Genomic DNA, 24,222 nt, shown 5'->3' with positions numbered 1-24,222 from the left:
ACGACGGCTCGCGCGGAGCGGGCAGCGGGTACATCTAATATCTTCCTGCCGATGAATAATTCACGACGGCCCGCGGGGACCTGTGGTCCCGCGTTACGGCGCGGCTAAACCGGAGAAGGAGCTCGCTGGAGGCGCCCAGGCCCGGCGAGGCGGGGGCAAGAGGGCCCAGGGCCGCGTGGGGCGCGCGTGCGTGTTAAGCGCCGGCAGCGCGGCCGGGCTCGGCGGGCGCGCGGGAGACTCGAGGCGCGTGGGGCGCGCGTGCGTACTACACGCGTGCGGCCGCAGCGGGCTCCCACTAGCTGCAGCTGCGGCGGGGCCGACTGCCCTGCAGGGAGGCCGCGCCGGGCCGTGCGCAAGCCCGGAGCGCCGCACGCCGGGCCACCCAGGAGCCCCTGGCCGCCGCGTCATGCGGCGGGGCGGTCGGCGTCGCGCGGGGGGACACGGGCTCGGCGTCGCGCCGCTCCCGCCTTTACTAGTTTGGGGAGCCTTCCTGTCCCAAGAAGAGACTAAATCCGTTTAAAGAAAAGCCACGCACCAAATACTCGTCGAACCAAATTCTGCTTCTCCCGCCGGGACTGGGATTGCACAGCAGACTCGACTTGGGGGTACTCCCCTCGGCTGGCGAGAAGCTAAGCTACAGCTGCTCCAGGGAGTCCTCTGACCTCCCTGCCCCCGCTCGCCCCTCGCGTGTCGGGACTTGTTCCGGCGCTCCCGCTTCGGGAAAGAACGCGGCCCCCGCGTCCTTTTCCGGGAGGAATCTGTGTCGCCTCCGGAGAGTGGCATTTAATGCCCGCAGCGTCGGGGGTGGCAGCGCGCGGGCCGGACGCGGCGAGGCCGAGCGGGCCGCGCCGCTCTGGTGCCGGCTCCTGGATCGCAGGCCTAATTGATGCCTTTTTCTGAGTGAGTCGGCGGCTCCCCCACCCACCTCGTCCGCGCTCTCCTCTCCTCCTCCTCTTCCTCTCTGGTCTCCTCCCTCCTCCGGGCTTGGTTGCAAATGGCTTCGTTCTCCGAGACCGACTTCCAGATCTGCCTGCTGTGCAAGGAGATGTGCGGCTCGCCGGCGCCGCTCTCCTCCAACTCGTCGGCGTCGTCGTCGTCCTCGCAGACGTCCACGTCGTCGGGGGGCGGCGGCGGGGGCCCCGGGGCTGCGGCGCGCCGCCTGCACGTCCTGCCCTGCCTGCACGCCTTCTGCCGCCCGTGCCTCGAGGCGCACCGGCTGCCGGCGGCGGGCGGCGGCGCGCCGGGAGAGCCGCTCAAGCTGCGCTGCCCTGTGTGCGACCAGAAGGTCGTGCTGGCCGAGGCGGCGGGCATGGACGCGCTGCCCTCGTCCGCCTTCCTGCTCAGTAACCTGCTCGACGCCGTGGTGGCCACGGCCGACGAGCCGCCGCCCAAGAACGGGCGGGCCGGCGCCGCGGCCGGCGCGGGCGGCCACAGCAACCACCGGCACCACGCGCACCACGCGCATCCGCGCGCTTCTGCCTCGGCGCCGCCGCCGCTCCCGCCAGCGCCGCCGCCGCCCGCGCCGCCCCGCTCAGCGCCCGGCGGCCCTGCGGCCTCCCCGTCGGCGCTGCTGCTGCGCCGGCCTCACGGCTGCAGCTCCTGCGACGAGGGCAACGCGGCCTCGTCGCGCTGCCTCGACTGCCAGGAGCACCTGTGTGACAACTGCGTCCGCGCGCACCAGCGCGTGCGCCTCACCAAGGACCACTACATCGAGCGCGGCCCGCCCGGCCCCACAGCCGCCGCCGCCGCCGCCGCCGCCGCGGCGCAGCAGCTCGGGCTCGGGCCGACCTTCCCCGGCGCGCCCTTCTCCATCCTTTCGGTCTTCCCCGAGCGCCTCGGCTTCTGCCAGCACCACGACGACGAGGTGAGTTCGGGGGCCGCTCCCGCGGGGGCTGCGGCCGGGCGGCGTGGGGCGCGGGTCTGGCACCCGGGGAGCCGCGTGGGTGCTCGCGCGGGCATCCGGGCAGGTCCCCGAGCAAGGGGAGGGTGTTCTCTCCCTTCCGGATTTCTCGTTTTTCTTTTGGCTACGCGGCAGTCGCTGCCCCAAGCAGATCCTGACCTGGGAAGTGTGTGTGGAGAAGACCTGGCCTCTGTGTGCGGGCTGCGAGGGGTCCCAAAACGCAGAGTCCCCCGCTTCCATATCTAATTTTTTGTGCGGCAAAATGTGGCAGCTGCTGTCTCCAGTTAGGCATGAGCTGGGAAGAGGTAGTTGTGTGCGACTGTGTAGACCTGGTCTTCGTGTGCGAGGGTCCCTCCTCTGTCCTCCGACGGTTCCCGAGGTTCGAGACACCCCCTCTTCTTTAGGGACTTTGGTTTCCTCATTCCTGTTTGACAAAGCGTGCAGGCTATTGTTTTAAGTAAGACACGAGATGGAAACGTGTGTGTGTGTGTAGACGTGGTCTCCTTGTGCGGGCACACCAGAGGCCTCCCAGCATGCTGAGGGCTCTCCTTTAGCTTTTTTTCCCAACCTTGTTTTTGTTTGTAAAACTCATCGATTGTTGCTTTTAAGTAGGGCATGAGCCAGGAGGAGATGGTCGTGTGGGTGAGTGTGGGGTGCGCTTGCGCGTGTAGACCTGGTTTCCACGTGCGCGCTTGTGAGGGGAGGACTGTGCTTTTTGTTGGGACACCGTAGCAGTCGTTGCCTCCTTGTGTGGAGTAAGAACAGCCTTCCGTGGTTCTGTTCCCGCACGGTGGAAAAAGCGTGTTCTGGCCCCTGAACCTCCCTCGTATGGAATCGCCCTTCGGCCTCGTGGGCCCACCGCTGCACCGGGAGCAGCGGAATCGGGGGGCCTTGCCCATTGCCCTCACCCAGCTGGAAGTCCTTGGGCCGCCCCCGCCTGCCCCGGCTTCGATCTCTACGGGAACCGGTTTCCCTGGTTGGGAGGTGTCCCCACCCCGTTCAACCTGGGGCTCGACTTCTCATGGAAAACAAGCCGACCCAAGCTGCACGCGGCTCGAACCGGGTGCGCAGAGTCCGAGGGCTGCACTGCAGCCTTTGAGCTTGTTTGGCTCTATTGGCTGTTTGTTGAATAAACCTTTCTTGCTTATTTTTCACATCTTGTGCCACCTTCCACTCACCCGAACCCACTGGAGGAAGGGGCCAGAAGTTTTGAGGCGCAGCCTCTGCTGAGAGGGTCGGTGACTTAATGCGATCTACCTGTAGCCCCTTGGTGAGACTTGGTGCTAGTCTTGCCTTGGACGCGGGCAGGAGATGGCTCCTGGTGCGAGTTGGCTGCGTGTTAGGTGGAGTGGGCGTGCTGGTTCCGAACGCGGCTGAGGCTTGCCGAGCGCAGCCTTTTCCACGCCTAACCTGTTATTTGGGGAGGAGGGCGGAGCTATTGCCTGCTGGCCTTAAGCCGGCTTCTCCTATTGGAAAAAAGTTGAAATTCTAATCTACTTGTTGTGGACGCCTCATTTTAAAAGTTTCTTTCTCGGTATGAAGCCTAAGGGGCAGCTATTCTTTTCCTTCCTTTTTTAAGCTTTGAATGGACTCATCTTTAAAGTTTTCCCACATTCATGGCTGAATGTTTCTAGTAGGTTCTTTCAAAAATGGATTGAGTTAAATACCGATCCGAATCCCGGGAATGGAAAGAGGGAGCCAATTCGCCGGGAAGATTAGCGTCGAGGGGGAGGGGAAGGGGGGGGGAGGGAGAGGGCGCCTTGAATCCGCCACAGTTTCCCACCTGGCAGGGGCGTTGATTGAACCCTCCCTCCCAGCAGTTGAGTTTAAATGTCAGGTTTTATTTATATTCCCAGTTAAAGATCCACATACGTTTTATTTGGGTTAAAACAGTAGATGCTCAGTGTTGCCAGACTTGTAAAAGGTTTATACACTTTTTAAATTATTAAACCATTCAAAAGGTATGGGAGCGTGTGAAGTGTCGCTCCCCCCACCCTGGGAGGTACCTGGATGCCCTGAACATTTAGATTTATTTTTAACGTGTGCAATACTAGGTTGAAGTTGTTGGGCAAAGGCACTAAGATATTACACTGTTAGACCAACTATCCTTTTAAAACATGACATTTGCTCAGTTTTGAGCAAAATTCTACTTCCCCTTCTTGGTTTTTCATTAAAAGAAGAAAACTTGGAAAACAGTTGTTAGATCTCTTTAATCGTTCCTGGTTTTGGAATGTTAGGGAATTTAAGTTTAAAGGGACAGACCAATGCTGTGAATGGAGAAGTCAAGTGTTGGGAGGGAAAGCACCAGGTTCACAGAGGGGATCCCACCCAGGGCCTAAATTCTTCGTTTCCTTCCAAGGGAGTGATCCTTCACAGTTTAGTAATATTGTTCCTTTAAAAAACCATTCTTCGGATTGGGAAAAGGAGACTGAAGGCACTGTGGAGGACGATCGTCCTGTCCTCTATTTGATTGTGACGGACTGGATGCCTAAATCCATGTGTTTTACAGTAGGTACAGTGTACTTCAGTTTTTGAAACGTGCTCCTTTACTGAGTTGCCTCCCGGGTCAACAGGCTCCATTAAATAATTCAGGGCGCCCTTGCCTGATGGTGACTAATGCCACCTGACCTTGGGAAGAGGGCCCCGACGCCTGACTCTTCCCCTTTAATTTTAAGGAGGGTGCCTCCGACGGCCACCTAGGGGTGCGGGAAGCAGCCGGTAGGGTCTCTTCCCAGACTGCTTTCCTTAAGCATTCCCCGCACCCCCCCCCGGAAACGGCCCCTCAGGACTGACAAGGTGGTGTTCTGAGCACTGGTTTAAAACTTAATTTTAAAATCTAAAAGGAGGGAGCTGGGTTTTCCAACGGAATGATGAGGGTTGTTTGCTCCCACTCTGTATTTGGTCCATTTAAAAAACAGAGTTTGGGGTTTTCGCCTTGGTGGTCAGTCCGAAAGGCCTGCAGGCGCCGAGACCAGGCCGGGAATTGGGGGCCCGCGCTACTGACCGCTGGCCGCGCGCCTCCCGCGGGGCCTGGGAGACGCGGGCGGAGGCGCCGCGGCGGTGGGCCAGCCCCAGCCCGGCCGGCCCGGAGCCCGCCTCGGCGAGCGGGAGGCGGCGGGGCCGAGACGGGGTCTGCACTTATCTGGGGGGGAGAGTTAGGGAGTTGAGTGGGACTGGAGCGCGCTGCTCCCACCTTCACGAGGTGCCTTTTAATGTGTTAATTGCACGTGGGATGTGAGCCCTTGGCTGCTTTGGAGGCGACACTGGAAGCTGAAAGGGTGTGTGAGTGTGTTCAGAGCTCGGGCGGTAGGATTCTGTAAATGGCGAGAAGCCGAGTGGGGTCTGAGCCTGTTCCTGTCCCCGGGAAAGGCCCTGTCACTGTGGGGGGGGGCGGTGGTGACCCAGTTGCCATCTTGAACCGAGGGATAGATTGTAGCTCGAGGATGGCAGTATTGTTCCCCGTTATGAAGGCGGGGGTGAGGGTGGATTTTCCTGAGTCTCCTGGATGGAAAATGGGGTGTAGGTGCTGATGCAATTTATTTTCACTCCCTGGAAATATAGGTTCTAGAATGCCAATGCAGTGTGACCCTAAGTATTGAGCTATCCTAGTTTTGTGGGGGGACTATCTTTCCCCAGGAAACCACTCTCAAAAAATCAGCCTCAAACCACTTTGAGGAAGACGGTTTGCTGCCTGAAATAATTGGTTATGGAATGAATTCCTGTATCTTATTTTGAATAAGCTCCTGTAAATGCTGATTGTACCAGTATTGGCACCAACGTATTTTATTTTGCATTCCCAGAGTCTAAGCTTTTTCAGGCATGCATACTCAGTGTATGTTTTAAAATAATATGTGTGTGTTTTGTACATTGTAAAATTTATAGCAAGAGGCTTTTTTTTTTTAAGGACAAGAGAGAAAAAGTGAGTAGAAATGTGCATTCTAGTTGTTTCTGTGCCCCATCTTCAACCCGTTCTATAGGACTAGGTAGATGTGTGTCTGCATAGCACACACGTCTCACCTAGTCACCAGAAAACCAGACCTTCCTTACCTTGGAAACAATTGGAGGTTCCTGCTTTGAATCTAGTTCAGCAGGTGGATATTTGTAGGTTGAAATCTGTTGAATTAAGACAATGCTTGATGAATGGGGAATTCCCTGGCAGTCCAGTGGTTAGGACTCCATGCTCTCACTGTTGAGGGCCCAGATTCAATCCCTGGTTGGGAAACTAAGATCCCACAAGCTGCGAGGCACAGCCAATTAAAAAAAAAAGAAGAAGAAAATGCACACACATGTAATTTTAAAACATATTTCAGGTCACTAAAACTAACATTAAAATGTGTAGTTTTCTAATTTCTCCTAACATGTAAAATTTTGAGCACAACTGTTTGGCTTTTTATGTTTTCATTTAAAAAATTCTGTGTATATATAGAGAGGGAGTTAGTTTTGGAGGAAGCCTTAAATGAGGAGGTGAAATGGTTCAAATGCTTTTGTTGTTGAGGTAGTTTGCCAGAAGAAAGGGTTTTATAAGTTTTTCTGATTATGAGGAATTTTAATTTACTTGATAATTCTATATAGCTCTGAAATTTAATCCCCTCCAAATTTTATTTCCTTTGGTGCTAACTGAAGTCACATGGGTTGCTTACTCGCCAGCTCCTCACACAGGGCAAGGTTTATTTCAGATGTATTCATTCCTAGCTAATAAAGGACCATTTTGATGTCATTCTTCATGACACTTAAGCGAAAGGTTGAGAAGAATTCTACCATGCAGGCAGTTTCAAAGTAGTGTTTCCTCCTCCTTTTCCCCATAACACTGACAAAGAGTTGAAGGCTTGACTCACTAAGGCTGTTGTGCCATCTCTCTTATTTTGGAAGAGAGGGGAAGAATACTGATAAAGAATTACAGTTGCCTAAAGGGAGCAAAAGATGCCACCACTGCAGCCCACTCTGTTCCTCGTTCTTTGACTTTTCAAGCTTTGTGACTTGCAGGAGGAGGCTTGAGCCATCTTTCCTCTTCAGTTGATGTGACCTCCTGCTTCTTCAATACTAAATTATTCCTCTCCCTTTGAGGTTTTGTCTGTACCCACAAACCTAGTTGACTGAAACCAGATTGACTGTTTTGATTGACAAGACCCTGGCTTGTTAACAGAAAAATTGGGAGGGGTGGGGGGGATGAGCGTGGGCAATTTACATCTGAAACTTTGGCTTAAACCCTATTCCAGCGTTTCTTTGCCTCTTCAGATTGCATCTCCAGTTTCCTTCATGTTTTAGATAGTTGGCTTACAGTTGGCTTTGAAGGTATAGTGGAATCAAATAGGTGAAGACCCCTAATGCCTGGGTTTAATCTCCTCACTAACACCCAACTGAAATTTTGAGAGATTCATATTTAATCCGAAGACATCAGGCCAATTTTTAAAAATTAATTAATTTATTTATTTTTGGCTGCGTTGGGTCTTCCTTGCTGCGAGTGGGCTTTTTTTAGTTGTGGTGAGCGGGGGCTACTCTGTTGCGGTGCGTGGGCTTCTCATTGCAGTGGCTTCTCTTGTTGCAAGCATGGGCTCTAGGTGCATGGGCTTCAGTAGTTGTGTCATGAGGCCTCAGTAGTTGTGGCTCGCGGGCTCTAGAGCGCAGGCTCAGTAGTTGTGGCGCACGGGCTTAGTTGCTCCATGGCATGTGGGATCTTCCCGGACCAGGGCTCGAACCCGTGTCCCCTGCATTGGCAAGCGGATTCTTAACCACTGCGCCACCAGGGAAGTCCCAAGGGTGCAATTCTTTTTTTTTTTTTAAAGAAGTTATCTTTTTTTTTTTTTAATTAATTAATTAATTAATTTATTTTTGGCTGTGTTGGGTCTTCGTTTCTGTGCCAGGGCTTTCTCTAGTTGCGGCGAGCGGGGGCCACTCTTCATCGCGGTGCGCGGGCCTCTCACTATCGCAGCCTCTCTTGTTGCGGAGCATAGGCTCCAGACGCGCAGGCTCAGTAATTGTGGTTCACGGGCCCAGTTGTTCTGCGGCATGTGGGATCTTCCCAGACCAGGGCTCGAACCCGTGTCCCCTGCATTGGCAGGCGGATTCTCAACCACTGCACCACCAGGGAAGCCCAAGGGTGCAATTCTTGATTGTGATTATTATCTGACAGGCTTTTCTTGATTGTGATTGTTTATCCAACAGGCTTGTGCAAAATTGCACATATTGTCATCGTTAATGGGATTTTTTTTTTTTTTTTTAATATTAATGGGATTTGAATGAAACCGAGCAGTGTGCACAAGACAATGAAGTGGGTCAGGTCAGTTGTGTAGACTGAGGGCTCCCCTCATGGCTCCCACATCTTGTGAATTTTGAGGGTCCCTGAGTGGGCTTTGGAAACCCCCCTGCCCAGCCTCTGTCAAACATCTGTCAGCAACTGTATCCTTAGTTGTTATTGTTGTTTCTGGAAAGTTCGGGCAGCCATTTCCTTCTATCTAGCCTTGTTGAAATGCCAGTGGAGTTTGCAGACTTCTTTAATGTTTTCGACTAATTGGGATAGTTAATAAAGATGTTCTTCTACTAAAAAATCTGCACATGGAGATTTTGCTGCTAAATATGGATCCGATAGAACATCTTCAGCACAGGTGTTTATAAAATGAGAATTGTGAATAGGTGGCGTCAGCAGTCATGATGATGGTGTGTTTACATAGACCACATCCGCAGATATTGTTCTGTGCCCTCTGCCTCTCTTTGAGATCAATGTCAGAGGGAGATCTTTCTCTTAGGATCATCTGTAGGCTTGTACTGGGTAAGTGTTGAGCAGAAAAGAGGATATGGTAAAGGAAGTTTTAGTAGGAATTGGGATAATGTTTTTGTGATATTTCTTATTAAAGCTGTCTGTTTCTTTAGCTTTATTTTTACTTAAGCATTTAGGCAGTGTGGTTTTAGGTTGAGATTTCTTGCTCTGTGTTCATTTTCTCATCTGTAACACTTTGCAGTGTTAAGGATTCCAGTTAACATATTTAAAGAGTCTGTAGCACAGTAGAAGCCAATTGTAAACACTTGTAATAGCTTTGTTTTGTTTTGTTTTATTATAAATTTATTTTATTTATTTATCTTTGACTGTGTTGGGCTCTCTCTCGTTGCGTCGAGCAGGGGCTACTCTTTGTTGCGGTGCACAGTTTTCTCATTGCAGTGGCTTCTCTTGTTACGGAGCACAGGCTCTAGGCACACCGGCTTCAGTAGTTGTGGCGCACGGGCTTAGTTGCTCCATGGCATGTGGGATCTTCCCGGACCAGGGCTCGAACCCGTGTCCCCTGCATTGGCAGGCGGATTCTTAACCACTGCGCCACCACGGAAGTCCCAGGTTTTTTTTTTAATTAAGAATTTTTTTTATTGAAGTATAGTTGATTTACAACGTTGTGTTAATTTTTGCTGTACAGCCAAGTGATTCAGTTATATATATATGTATATATTCTTTTTTTAATGTATTTTCCATTATGGTTTATCATGGGATACTGAATATGGTTCTCTGTGCTATACAGTAGGACCTAGTTGTTTGTAATAGCTTTTATTAATAAACTGTTGAGTATTGCAGCAGACTCCCCACCCCACCCCTCTTTCCCCTAGAGCGGATGCTGTAGAAGAAAACTAATGTCAGTGTTGGAAATTGTGGCTTCTGTCAGTTTACTATGATCTAAACAGAAGGATGTAGTGATTCTTTCAGGTGATGCAAAGTGAGCTGGAGAAACACGCATAAAACTTGTTTCACCTTAGAAAAACTGGACCTCAACTTTAACTTCTGGTCTAGACCATCTTAGGGTTATAGGGCTCCCCGAGCCTATGGGAAAAGATGGGCACAGCTGTGTTTAGAGGCTACATCAATGCCCTCAGCTTTTTTTTTTTTTTAGAGATGGAAGGCCACTGTTTCTGTTCACATTTTATATGATGTATTTGACAACCATTAATCTTTAAAGACTTGATCTTTTTTGGCACCATGACATTTCAGGGAAATGGATCAGCTTGCTCAAGGGAACAGTCTGATTTCAGGGACTGGAATATTTTATAAGCTTTAATTTCACGGTGTTGTCAGGTGTGTGTTTAGGTGTTCCTGAAGAGGAAACTTCAGTTATCACAAGAAAGGCCTTAAATCATCATAGAAAAACTGCTACTTTACAAATGGGGAGACAGGCTGGGGGGTGATGAAATGACTTAAGCAGGAACTTGTCTAGTCTAGCACTCTTTTCACACAGCTAGTTTTTTTTTTTTTTAATTTTTAATTAAAAATTAAAACAAAAATTTTTTTTTGGCTGTGCTGTGCAGCTTGTGGAATCTCAGTGCCCCGACCAGGGATTGAACCCAGGCTGTGGCAGTGAAAGCCTGGAATCCTAATCACTAGACCACCAGGGAACTCCCCACAATATATACAATATTTGGCAGATTTATTGTTTTTTTTGAAACTAGTCCATAAAAGTCTGATTTTTTAAAAAATTAATTAATTTATTTTTGGCCGCGTTGGGTCTTCCTTGCTGCACACAGGCTTTCTCTATTGCGGCGAGCGGGAGCTACTCTTCATTGCGGAGCACGGGCTCTAGTCACGTGGGCTTCAGTAGTTGTGGCGCACGGGCTTTGTTGCTCTGCGGCATGTGGGAACTTCCTGGACCAGGGCTTGAACCCGTGTCCCCTGCATTGGCAGGCGGATTCTTAACCGCTGCGCCACCAGGGAAGCCCAAGTCTGATTTTTTTTTTTTTTTATATATATATATATTTATTTGGTTGCATGGGGTCTTAGTTGCGGAAGGTGGGCTCCTTAGTTGTGGCATGCAAACTTTTAATCGTGGCATGCATGTGGGATCTGGTTCCCTGACCAGGGATTGAACCTGGGCCCCCTGCATTGGGGGTGTGGAGTCTTAGCCACTGTGCCACCAGGGAAGTCCCCCAAGTCTGATTTTTAATATTAAATTTCTTGCTTGAATCTTTAGCTTCTTGTGTTTTATCTTGTTTTTGGTCTTTTTAAGTTATTAAGGAGAAAATTAAATAGCACACAGGTAATTACAAATGGGCCACAGTATGGTCTCTTGGCAAAAGTGAGTGTGACCGTCATTACCGTGACTACTTCTTCCAGAATGAACTTAATGCGAAGTATTATCAGAACAATGATTTAGCAAGGAAGAGGCCTTGAGTTTTTTGGTTTTTTTTTTTTTTGATATATTTATATATTTATTTATTTGGCTACGTTGGGTCTTTGTTGCTGCGCGCGGGCTTTCTCTGGTTGTGAGCAGGGGCTACTCTTTGTTGCGGTGCACGGGCTTCTCATTGTGGTGGCTTCTCGTTGCAGAACATGGGCTCTCAGGGGTGCCGGCTTCAGTAGTTGTGGCTCGCGGGCTCTAGAGCGCAGGCTCAGGAGTTGCGGCTCATGGGCTTAGTTGCTCCGTGGCATGTAGGATCTTCCCAGACCAGGGCTCGAACCTGTGTCCCCTGCATCGGCAGGCGGATTCTTCACCACTGCGCCACCAGGGAAGTCCGAGGCCTTGAGTTTTAATTAGTCTCAAATGTCTGTCTCAGTAGATCTCTACAGTATCAAAGTGAGAAGGGTGCTTTCTCTGTCAACCAACCTCTAACATAGGCCTGTTCTTCCGTGATCTCAGGCAGTGGAGACCCCCACCCGCCCTTGCCCCAGTTACTCTCGCCCTGTGGCCCCAGCACTTCAGAGCAACTACTCTGGCACTGGTGGGGCTCTTACACCAGATCTGGCCTTGGTTGATGTTAGTGGACTTAAGGACCAATTCGTGAAAGATGTTGCCAGGTTGCTGGTTCTCAGTGGTGATGCAAGTTGGGTTTAATCAGAATATGCTCGTGATGCTGCCATGATCCCTTTGCCAGAAACAAAGGAGACCTCTTCCTTTTCAAGCCACAGAATGCCCTGAAAATGTTCTCTCTCACATTATGTAGTTGGGGGATTAAAAGGGGAACAGTAAATGGGAAAATGCTTGTAGCTTCTTGGTGTAAAGACAAGAGCATGAGCTTTAGAGTAAGAAGACCTGGGTTCACAGCCTGGTGTTACGCGGAAGTAGCTGTGTGACCTTGGACAAGTCACTTAACCTTTTAGGTGGAAATGGTAGGAGTAGTTTTAGAGACCTATTTGTGGAGGGGAGTTATGATTTATACGAAGATGCTTTGAAGAAGGAGTTAGAAAAATTTGTTTCAATATACATGTAAATAACTGTGTGAGTCTCCTGAAAAAAAAATTTGGCTTCAATTTTTTCCGCAAGTTGCAGCCAAACGGGTAAAATTCCTTCTTCGTCAAATTAAATATGTTGCTTATCCTTCTTAAAAAAATACTTCCTGGTTGATGGCCAAGCGATATTTGATACCATGAAATAATTTGGGCGGTTTCTCATTGCTGACAGGACTTGATGTGTTAAGATTTGTCATCAAAATATTTGAATGTCTGTTTTCTGCTAGGAATTATGCTCCTTGCTGAGGATGCTGGAGCCTTGCAGTTAGTCTACTGGGAAGACAGAACTGGAAGAAAGTAGTTGAGGGGGAAGGGGGATTCTTACCTTCCTGGGTGGCTACTTTATATGTGGTCTCATTTACATTACCAGAGGAAATAATAAGTGTTAAAAGCTCGTGGCATCTAAACAGAGGTTCTGACTGGGAGATGAGTTTGGGTTGAAAGAGAGGAGTTTAAGATGAATCTTGGAGAATGGTGGGATTTAGGTAGAAGATGGAAGAAAGGCAGGAGTGGTTTCAAGGAGCCTGCATTGGATTGACTCTAGAGGAGGGTGTGTAGTCTTGATCTTTTATCTAATTTTTCCTTTCAGCATCCCCAAGAAAGGTGTTAGGGTCCCCTCACCCCCTTTTAAATTGAAGGATAGTTGATTTACAATAGTATATTAGTTTCAGGTGTATAGTATAGTGATTCAGTATTTTAGGTTATATTCCATTAAAAGTTATTGCAAAATAAAGGCTATAATTCTCTCTGCTGTACAGTATATCCTTGTTGCTTATCCATTTTATACATAGTAGTTTGTACCTCTTAATCCCATGCCCCTATCTTCCCCCTACCCACTTCCCTCTCCCTACAGGTAACCACTAGTTTGTGTTTTTTGTTGTTGTTTTTTTTTTGCCTCACTGCTGTGGGAGGGATCTTAGTTGCCCCACCAGGGATCGAACTTGTGCCCCCTGCAGTGGAAGCATGGAGTCTCTAACCATTGGACCGGCCAGGGAAGTACCTAGTTTGTGTTCTATGTCTGTAAGTCTGTTTCTGTTTTGCTATTCATTTGTTTTATATTTTAGATTCCACGAATAACGGATGTCTTTGTCTGACTTATTTCACTAAGCATAGTATTCTCTAGGTCCAAGTTGCTACAAGTGGCAAAATTTCATTATTTTTTGTGGCTGAGTAGTATTCCATTGTATATTTATTCCACATCTTTATCCATTCATCTGTTGACAGACACTTAGGTTGCTTCCGTATCTTGGGTATTGTAAATAGTGCTGCTGTGAACATAAGGGTGGACATATCTTTTCGAATTAGCGTTTTCATTTTTTCCAAATATCTACCCAGGAGTGGAATTGCTGGGTCATTTGGTAGTTCTGTTTTTTAGGGATCCCCTCCTTTTTTATCCTTCTTAGCGGGGGTGGTTACTGATACGTAGAAGAAATAAATATCAGTCTGGAGCCAGAGCCACTTTAGTTACTTTAACAGGTCATTTAATGTAAAGAATTGTTAGTGTTATTTGAGTTAACTGAGAAGCTGCAGTGCAAGGAGAGAGCACTCGGGTACCTGGGAAGTAGCAGCTGTGGGAAGCAGCTCCCACCCAAGGGCTGGGAGATCAGAAGAGAAAAGGTTGGAGTTGTTAAGACATAGGAGGGTACCTATGGGTCTGGCCAGGGGCCCATGACGCTGGAGTAAGAAGTCTGTTGAGGGTACCACCCAGGAAGCGGGACAGTAGAGAGCGAAGCCTTTCTCCCCCTCACATCCCCTATTGTCTGAGTCACAGGGATTCATCGGGCAAAGCAGAGATGTGGTCTACTCAGGAGGGTGGGTTCGAGCTGAGAGACCATAAGAATTCAGTAAGCAGCACAGCTGGGAAGATGGAATCGCACTTGGGCCACTCCTTCCGGCAGCACTACTTGGTGCTTGATTCCATTTGAAAATTTCATGAAAATATGGGGGGAGACCTCAGGCTAAGGAGGACCAGAACGTGTCCAAAGTTAGCAGTGCCGTTCCTGTCAGTGTGTTTCCAGTCTCGACTAACCCAGCTTGCTGTTGACTTGCCAGCAGGCTGCACCAGCCACGGACAGCCCACGCCCTGCTTCCAGCTCTCTGAGTCATGTATGTGCTTACCAAGAGAGGCTGCTGCTTTTGTTCCCAGACTTATGTATGTTCTTCGTACTTGTTTGTGTAATTACACAGTTTAAGTAAAAATGAAACAAGTGCAGATAATTTCTAGGTAAGCAGACCTGAATTTCTATGAAATTGGATTTGGTGTAAAGCAGGAGGCCCTGGGGAAAGAGCAGTGAGCAAAATAGCCCCGAATCCCTTTCTTTGTGGAGCTTACACAACCAGTTTGGGGTTGGGGGATTCTCCTTGCCTTCCCCAAAGGCTGGTGCACCGGGGCATCCGTGGGTACCTCCCTGGTGTGAGCTAGACCCGTGCAGCCCATTATGGTCATAATCTTGAGTGAGGGGAGGAGCCTAGGCCCTGCAGGAAGGAGCTCCGTTCCCTGCTTCCCCTTCCTCTCCTCGGCCTTTGGGACGACCTGCCCCCACCCCACCCCCCTGGCTTTGTCCTGCAGTTCAGGGGGCAGTTTGTGCTGCAGAACCTTAGGCTGAGAGGGAAGGCCTCACTTCTTACTAAGTCTGGTGATTTCCTATTTTGATTTTTTGGTATTTGTTTTTGTGTGTTGAGGTAGATACGCACATTGTAAGATTCACCTTTTTTTCGTGTACAATTCTGCACCTTTTGACAAGAGCATAGAGTGCAGTCACCACCATGCTCAGTTCAGAGCATCCCATCACCCCAAATGCTCCGACCCCCAGCCTCAGGCAGCCCTCTACCTGTTCTCCAGTCCTATGCTTTTGTCTTCTCCAGAAGATCATGAATCTGACAGTGTTGACTCTTTGAGTCGGGCTTTTTCCCACTTGCCAAGCTGCGTTTGCTGGAATCAGTGGTGCCTCCCTATTTGTTGCTGAGTAGTTTTCCGTTGTATGAATGTACCACAGTTTATACATTCGCCAGTTGGAGGGCACTCGTGTTTCCTGTTTTTGGCGATGGCGACTGTTTATGTTAATGCCTGGAATATGAGCAGTGCTGTGTTGAGTGTTGGTCACTGTCTTCTGCTGGAGCCTCCGTTTTGATCAGGAACATTTGTCAGCAAAAGTGTGTGGCTTTGTGCCTCCTGTTTTCCTCATCACTCTATAGGATGGTAACATTTGCATTCGTCTGCCTAGGGCTGTCTTTTTTTGTTTGAGAATCAAATGAGGTATTTTCTGATGAAAAATTGCAGTGTGTGCTATGTATAAATGTAAGTGAACAACAAGGACCTACTGTATAGCACAGGGAACTTATACTCAATATTTTGTAATAACCTGTAAGGGAAAAGAATCTGAAAAGGAGTATATATACATATATAACTGAATCCTTGTGCTGTATACCTGAAACTAACATGATACTGTAAATCAACCCTACTTCAATAAAAGAATTTCTAAAGTAATAAATATAAGTGAAGACAGAAATTCAAAGTGAAGGAATCGCTTTGGGGGCAGTGCTGCAGGGGGCAGTGGAAGCACCTGCCAGCCAGCCACCAGTCCTGCTCTTTATTTTTAATAACTTCTCAGAAAAATTCCCTTTGGTTTTTTTTTTTCTTTTATAAATTTATTTATTTTATTTACATTTATTTTTGGCTGCGTTGGGTCTTCGTTGCTGCGCGTGGGCCTTCTCTAGTTGCGGTGAGTGGGGGCTAGTCTTCCTTGCGGTGTGCGGGCTTCTCATTGCGGCGGCCTCTCCTGTTGCTGAGCACGGGCCTAGGCGCACAGGCTTCAGTAGTCGTGGCTCACGGGCTCCAGAGCACAGGCTCCGCAGTTGTGGCGCACGGGCTTAGTTGCTCCGCAGCATGTGGGATCCTCCCAGACCAGGACTCGAACCCGTGTCCTCTGCACTGGCAGGTGGATTCTTAACCAAACCACTGTGCCACCAGGGAAGCCCCCCTTTGTTTTTTATTTCCCTTTTTGTTGTTGTTGTTAGCTTTATCAGAGCTTTCAGAGATTTAGAGGAATATGCGAAGAGGAAAATTTATTTTACCAATTTAACCAGATTTTTAAAAAGCCACATGGGTGCAAATAAGTAAAAAAAGCATAGCTCTCATCAGCGATGGACCAACCCAGATATCTGGAGCTTTGAGGGAATCTTGGAAAGAATCGCCTCCAGGGAGTGTAAATGAAGTTAGGTTTGTGTCTCCACTTTAAACTGAAGGTTAGTAGGGGAAAAGGGGGTTTCGTGTTTGAGTTTGTATTTATGGTGATGAGTGGAAACCAAGTTATGAAGACGTAGCAAAATCCTCTCTTAGCAAGAGATAGCGGTTAATTGTGGACAACATTTGGGGTTCACAACAGCTATTAATTTTGTAATCTTATTCATCCTTAAGTATATTGTGCAGTAAAAAGACAGATGTACCTTGAGATCCAAAAACTGAGGTATAGTTGTTAATTATATTGAAATGTTAGTAACATACAGAAACATGCAAAGAAAGGCACTTATTATATCTGGGCATCTCAGACTGTGAAAATACTTCTAGTGCAGCTAGTTTTGAAGTTGGAAAGCAAACATTTCCCTTGCTCATAAAAGGACGGACGGATGGTGTTCACATTTGCTGTTTTCAGCATTCATATTAGTGGTCCTTTTTTTTTTTTTCCTATATTGGTTGTATCGTGTTTACTGCAGAACCAAGCACAGAATTTGTCTGAACTTAATGTTCATCAGTGCCTATTTGTTCTAGCCCCACAGAATTTATTTTCAAGGTTTTTTCCATTTCTTTGCTTGTTGGGATGCAAAACCAATTCTTTTCTCCACCAAAAACAAAACAAAACAAAACAACAACAACAAAAACGCATGAAAAGCAGTAGATAAATAAATGGGAATAAAATCTAAGAAGCATCTAAGATCAAATGATGAAGATGAGGAGGGGATATTTGGCCTTGGTTTGGGAGAAAGGATTGAGTTTCAGGCTCTTTTGAGTCCTCGATGTTGGCTTGTAAAGCGTGATGGAAGGGGTGTGGCATGGGGGAAGCCAGAGTATCCAGAGCATAACATTCTGTGGTTTCAGCAGATTAAGGAAAAAAAAATCTAAAAAACTACCTGGAGGAGGTATCCCTGTCCTGTCTGCCAGGCCCTTCTTATTTCAGCTCCTCGACTTTCAGTTGGCACTTGTAAATGTTGTCACTCACTGTGGGAGGGTCTCACCCCTTCTTGGTGCTAAATGGAGATAGGTTTGCCACAGGGAACACAAAAGAGGAACACGGATGAATGAGTGCTTAATACAAACCATAGAACATTTGCAAACACTTGACAGGGGCTATAAAGGGGGAAGAGGGAGCAATTTTGTTTTAAATTTGTGTTCTTTTAACAACGTTGAGAAGTTTTTTTTTCCTTAACTGACTTTTGTTTTTTCCTTAACTGACTTTTGTTTAGACTTCACAGCAGTTGTCATTTTGGGTGGTAATTTTTCTGAATATGTATGTCTCTGTGACTTTATTTATTTGACCTTTCCTTCCTTCCTTCACCATCCTCAGCTTGTAGTTGCTGGATGAATGGAAAATTGAGATTTTTCTCAGGGCTACCTGTATTCCCTCCCAGGAAGTAACTTGGACCACTTAACTCTAATCCTTATTTAATTATGCAGGTAATAAATATCTTTGTTCAGATTATCTGTAAAAAAATTTTTAAAGTGTACCCCCAGTCCTACTTCTTCCCAAAGTGTGTGATCTGGGTGTGTTTTCTTCCAAACCTTAACAGCCATTCACACACACACACACACACACACACACACACACACACACACACACACACGAGTATAGACATACAGTCTTTAAAAACATGTAGCCATTTTCCTGTACTTACTTTGCTAGTCATTACTGCTCCAAACTTGGTATTCATGGTGTGAAATTTACTTAGCTGTTCCCTTATGTGGGATTTTCTCTACATTGGCCATTGCCATCAATTTGTGTCCTTGTTGCTTCCGGAGGGAAGGTCCCCTTTCTCCCCCTTCTCCCACAGCTGGGGACTTGCTAAGATGCTGGAGAGGCACATTTGAAATGTTAATTTGCCTCCTAGCCAGCCACATTTCCTCCCACCCCACCCGGCCTTGTTGCCATCAATCTAATGGGAGAAAAATGGCTCGTCCTGTTGGCTTACTTTGCATTTCTGTGATGACTGTGGGGTGGGCGTCTTTTTGTTTATTGACCATTTGGGTTTCCTCCTCAGATTGCCTTGGTTCCCGGGCCTCTCCCTCCTGGGTTTTTAAAAAATCAATTTGTAGGCATTTTATCCAAAATATTGAGTACTGGCTCTTTCTTGCAGTGGATTTCTCAGAGTCCTTGGCTTGCCTCAGTTTAATTTAACTTGGTATACATTTTAAATTTTACTGTGACTGATGATCGTCTTCTACTGTCTCTACATATTGTGTCTTTAATCCTACCTTAGAATACATTCTTAGTGTATCGTAGGAGGTGGGGTCTAATTTTATCTAGAACAAATGATGAGCCTGGTGTCCTGACTGTTAGTGAATGGTCTCATTTCCCCTTTTTCTCTGAACCCGTACAATTCTGGGAAACAGTTATGAATATAGCTGTCAGCTGGGGGTGAAGAGAAGGGTGTGTTAAGGCCTGTACTCAGTGAATGCCGACTGGGTTGCAGTTTAATGTATGTATATTGAGTGTTCATGCTTTGTGGTCATATACCGGTGATCTCTGAAAAATCTCTTTGATGTTTGGTGGCTATTAAGGAAATAGATAACAGATAAGTGGCAATGCTTGATTTGGTGTAGGCCTGTTACACATCAGTCACTGTTTAAGCATGTGTTGCTCTGTTGCCTACTGTGTACCAGTTATTGGGCAGGGCCCTACAGACCTGCCGCTTCTCCCCTTGGTTTTTATCTTCATTGGGCTTTTTAACTGGAAGAGAAGTAAGTAGTCATTTTAACACAGGCAAGTGCTAAGTAGCTAAAAATACACAACTTGCTGATTCCACTCCCCAGATGTAACTACTGGTAAGGGTTTGGAGTGTATCATTGGTCTCATTTCCTATGCTTCTGCAACATTATCTTTATGACTGTATTTATCATTTAATAATCTTTTTTTTTTAAGTTTAAAAAAATATTTATTTATTTGGCTGCACTGGGTGTTAGTTGTGGCACGTGGGGTCTTCATTGCTGAGTAAGGGATCTTCGTTGTGGCATGCGGGATCTAGTTCCCTGACCAGGGATTGAGCCTAGGTCCCCTTCATTGGGAGCGTGGAGTCTTAGCCACTGGACCACCAGGGAAGTCCCTATTATTTAATCTTTAATTGTGCGCACACTGATGTTAATGAAGTCGTTGGGAAATATTTGTATACTGCATCTATAGTTCTACATCTTGCTTTGTTTTTTTAAATCTGAAAGTCTAGCACATCCTTAGTTTGTTCATTCATTATCATCTTTATTGAGGTGTAGTGTAGGCACAATCAAATGCACTCATTTTTAAGCATGCATTTTGATGGTGAGTTCTGACAAAGTTATACATCTATACTACCACCATCATAATCAAGACACCCTAGAAAGTTCCCTTGCTTTAGTACCTTTCAGTGCTAATCTCTGGAGAATTTGGTCTGCTGCTCTGGTCATGGGTGTTGGGGAGGATTTATGGAAACTAGAGTGAGACATGGGCTTTTGGATGTGAATGAGTCTCTGATGACGGAAAGTTGACATGTCTGATGTCCTGGTTTATTGCTGAGGTGGAGGTAGCTGTAAAACGCCCTAAAATCTTTACCTTTGAGGCATTTTGGCCTCTGCAAAGGCCCAGATTTCACCCCTCCCCCCCCTTTCTTTTCCTGTTTTAAACATTTGCTGTTTCAGGGCCACAATGCAAATGGTCAGGGAACATTGTTTTCCAGCAAGCACTTGCCTGCTGGGAGGCAAATTCCTCAAGGATTGCTCGGAAAATGTGGAAGTGAATTCCGTTCAATCAACACACTTCTCATTGAACACCAGCCATGTGCCTGCTCTCTCCGGGTGTTTGAGGACACAAAGGACCAGAACAGAGGTTGCCTTCTGGGGACCCTTACATCACTATACAGGGAAATAGAGTGCCCGGGGATTTGGGGGTATTCTGGTGAATGATGTACATGTAAAGTACTAAATTGTTTTTGATTAGGTATTACATGCTTATGTGTTAAAAAAAAAAAAAAATTCCAGGGCTCAGGAAAGGGTAACTCGGTAGAGGAGTGAAGTCCTACCAGCAGAGTGCCAGCGTCCTGGGTGTGCTTCAGAGGGTTCTTATTCTTGAGTCTAGGCCTGTGGTCCTGAGCATTTCTGAGAAACTTCATAGCTTCCCAGGCCTGCCAACTCAACTGGAGGGGACAGGTTGGTGGCTTCCATTCCCAAAGACCCTTCCTTTTCAGAAAATTTTGGTTTTGAGCTTCTTAGAAACTTTGAGTTGTTACCAGAGGACGCTTCACTTAGGGGTTAGGGGTGGGGGCAGTTCCTTGCCCTGAACCAGCTGTTGTAAGTGTCATTCAGAACCACCTTCCCCTGGTTTTAGGCTGTTTCCCGTGTGCAGAACTGCTGAGTCCTTTGATCATTGAGTGCTGCTGTGGGGGGAGGGGTCCTTGACCGCCCGACTCCGTCAGGATCCAGAGTTGGTTTCTGCCCTCTTCCTCCTCTTTCCTGGTGTTTGGCGTCTGCCCCCAGTGAGAACTGGGCTGCTGAAGGAAGTAGTAGGTTGCTGAGCTGGAGCTGGGACGGAGTGAGGATTGGATACTGTGAGAACCGGCTACAAGGCGTGAAAATGATTTTTTTTTTTTTTTTTTTTTTGCCGCGAGAGTGAGGTGAGGGTGGGGAGGGGACTCAGGTGGAGGGCGAGGACCAGTCGTGGTCTCCAGGAAGAAAGGCCTGGGAGCCTTTGAGGGCATCTGAAAAACTGGGAAGCACTTTGCTGAGGACCCCTTGGTGATTAGAACTTTATCTGCAAAGCAAATGTTCAACTAGTGTTAATTCAGACAGGCTCCAGGGAGCTGTTGGGCCCCCTTTAAAGCCTGTGGTTGGGGATGGTGAAAGGGGACTTCCACGGGAGCGGTGTCACCCTTGGAAACACCTCTGCCCTCAAAGCAAAAGATAACCTCGCAGTCGTCAGTCTGTCCCCAGCCTTCTTTACCGAGGCCCTGGAGTGCCCAAGTCTCTCATCTCCCCTAAAGCTGTTTGAAGATCCTGTCCACTGTGGTCCCCAGAGGTGGGTGCCCCCCGCTCGTGGGCCAGAGACGAAGCCGATTCCCCCAGTTCTCACCCGCACCTGCTCCCCTCCTTCCGAAGGTCCTTTGTGCTGGGGATCTGCGATTAGAATCTGCCTGGGAGATCATCTGTGGGTGACACAGGAGCTGTAGTTTAAAAAACAAACCCGCGAATCCCACCCTCTTTGAAGGACAGTGAAATGTTCGCATTGGTTACTTTAAGTAAAAGCCAGCCAGTAGCAAGAATACAAAGAAGACCCTCAAGGTAAAGTTAATGATTAAATTCGGAGCTTTTGGCCTGTTTCCTTTAGAGGTTTTTCTCTCTTGAACTTTACTCCATCGCGGATAGAGACTTAGCCCCCAGATTGCATTCCGTGTTTGTAAGGCTGAATTTTAATATCCGTGCTGGAGCCTTTCCTTGGGCCTTCTCATTCCTCTTGGAGGGAATGGGCTTCTTCCTAGCGCCTCTTGCTGGGGGCACTTTTTTCTGCCCAGTTTTGTTTGGATACTACCCCACCCCCATGCTTGGGGCAGCAGGAATTCCTCCCCAGGCCCTTTGTTCCTCCTGAAGGGCGGGAATGCTGCCTCCTGGAATGTTGATGCTTTGGCTGAGTGGCCAGCACCATTGAAGCCTCTGTCTCTGCTCTTGGGCGGGGGTGGGGGGGTGGGGTGAGGTTTGCATCTCCCAGCTTAGTCACCCCTGGGCTGGATTAAGTGCCCCAGCTTTAGTCCTAACCACAGTCAAACTAAAGACCCCTCCCCTCATTAAAAAATAAAACAAAATAAAAACAAACAAAAAAACCTTGTTACAAAGCCAATGAGGAGTAATCTCAAAGTTCTGGCAAGAGATTTGCCTCACTCCACTGGGACTCCCCCCCCCCCCCATAACTCAGCAGGAAGCCTCCTGACCAGGATTGCCAGCTCTAGCTCCCTCCTAGGCACCCCGCCCAGGATGCCTAGTTCATAAACAGTAAGCAATTTTTTAGTATAAGTATGTCTCATACAGTATTTGGGACACACTTATACAAAAAAGTGTCTTGTTAGAATTTAAAATTTAACTGGGCTGTAGTGCTGTAGTTTATATGGCAGTTCTCCTGACACTCCTTAAAGCTACTGAGGGGTTGAAATCCACAACCTGAAAGGCTTCCCCCTACCCCCTGCAGGATCCACCCCTCCCCAACTCTGCATTTGGGTCCTACAGACCCTTTTGTTGCAGAGTTCCTCATAGGTGACTGGTTTTTCACAGGACAGAATACCTAGAACAGGATCCCTCTGACCTCCTCACCCCCACCCCAGTCACTGCAGGTTCTGGCAAAGGAAGGGGGTCCTGGCTAAAACGGAGTGGGGAGATGGAAACTTAGCTTGGAAACCCAGTGCCAGCGCAGAGGTGGGAGAAAGCTTGGCTCTTTCCCCCACTCCTGGTCCATTGTTGCCAAACACTCTGGGGGTCTTAGTGACCACCCCCACCCCCCCACCCCCACCCCCCGCAGGCCGTCATGGGGCTGGGGTAGATTGCACTCCTGTTTGAAGGGTTTGGGCAGTAGTTTGGGAAGAGTAGTTTTTGAGATTTCTAGAAGAGGATTTTTGGGGAAGCTCTCCTGTACCTGCTTTTCTCTAGTAAGAAAAAGAAAGACTGTCCCTGGAGGATTTCAGCAGGGATTTCTGTAACTCAGGAGAAGGAAGCCCAGAGAGCAGGTTACACGAGTGTGTTTTCAGCTGTGTATTTGTTACACGTACAGACCTTAAAGTGTTTCCCGGAGGAGGGGGGATTTACAGGCTCGCTGCTGTGTCTGAATCTGCTGCCAGGAGAACTATTGGCCCTCTCAAGTGGATGGTTTGACAATGACATAGTTGTGGCATGTTGCCCATTTTGCTCTGACTGCCAGGAAGCTCAGAGCCAAACTCCTGGTTTCAGTGCAGGACAGCTCATTGACATGCTTCTCCTTTGCTGACTCAAGCTTGGTTCTGCATGTTGTTGGCTCTCTTTGTAAGCTGCTCTTCTTAGATTTGGGTAAGAGTTGCTGAAATAAGTTTCAATAAAAATTGAGTGAAAGATGAGGGGGTTGTAAACTGCCCAGGATAGGGACAGTTTTCAACCCAATAAATCTGGCTGATGTGTATGTAAAAGAATTAAGCCATTGTACCAGCATAGTACTTGTCAAATAAACACCTAATCCTCGGGTACTCCCTGTCCCTCCCTGGACAGAGTCCAGACCCGTGCCGAGGGGCGGTGAGGAGACTTGCTAGAATGTGCCCCATGGAACTGCAGGGGCAACAGGACCTCAGAAGCCCTCATCTGTAAAAATCAAAGCAACTTGAGAGACCCCAGGGTTAGTCGTGTCCCCTGGTAGAGGCCGTGGCCCGGGTATGGGATCTTCTGACCCACACCCCCCGTTTCTCCCACCCTGGGAATCCTTCTATTCTGCAATTTGGTAGAGCTTGAAACCCCTTCTTGAGGGGTGGGAGGAAGTGGTTAATCCCCACTTCCTCCCCTGGGAGTTTTATGGGCCTCTGGGAGCCTGCCTTACTCTGGTCTTAATGGTCATAAATGACCCTCTCCCAGGGCAGGGGCCAGGCTCCTGTGAATCTTTGCCTGGGCTTTAGGCAGTTAGGTGCTTAATAAATGCTTTTTGATGGTGATGCCCTTGGTTTTCTGTAATTGGGAGGTGGAGTGGGAAACCTTTTAGGATTACTGGGGTGGTGGCTTGAGCCCTTCCCATCGGGGCCCGGGCTGGAAAGTTTGTGACCGAGCAAGGGCCCCCTGGGTGCTGGAGCTAGGTGTGACTGGCTGGGACAGCAGGGGAATCCTGGCGGGCGGGACGGGGTGGGGCGGGGAGAGATGGGAAGGGCTGAGTGATTATTACATTTCAGAGGATCC

At 48.1% G+C, this 24,222-nt stretch overlaps 1 protein-coding gene across 1 annotated transcript in view; it reads left to right on the top strand.

Moving 5' to 3' along the window:
* The first annotated feature begins 396 nt into the window (after nt 1-396).
* Nucleotides 397-24,222, top strand: part of TRIM71 (tripartite motif containing 71) — a 67,554-nt gene continuing 43,728 nt past the window's right edge. Inside the window, exon 1 of the mRNA XM_082348818.1 lies at nt 397-1,864. Within this exon, the coding sequence (XP_082204944.1) occupies nt 995-1,864 (870 nt within the window). The 5' untranslated portion in view covers nt 397-994. The remainder of the gene's footprint in view (nt 1,865-24,222) is intronic.

Source organism: Balaenoptera borealis (assembly GCF_965194805.1).
Source record: "Balaenoptera borealis genome assembly, chromosome: 12".
Lineage (NCBI taxonomy): Eukaryota > Metazoa > Chordata > Mammalia > Artiodactyla > Balaenopteridae > Balaenoptera > Balaenoptera borealis.
The sequence above is the reverse complement of the archived record's forward strand: the minus strand, read 5'-3'. Positions and strand labels throughout refer to the sequence as shown.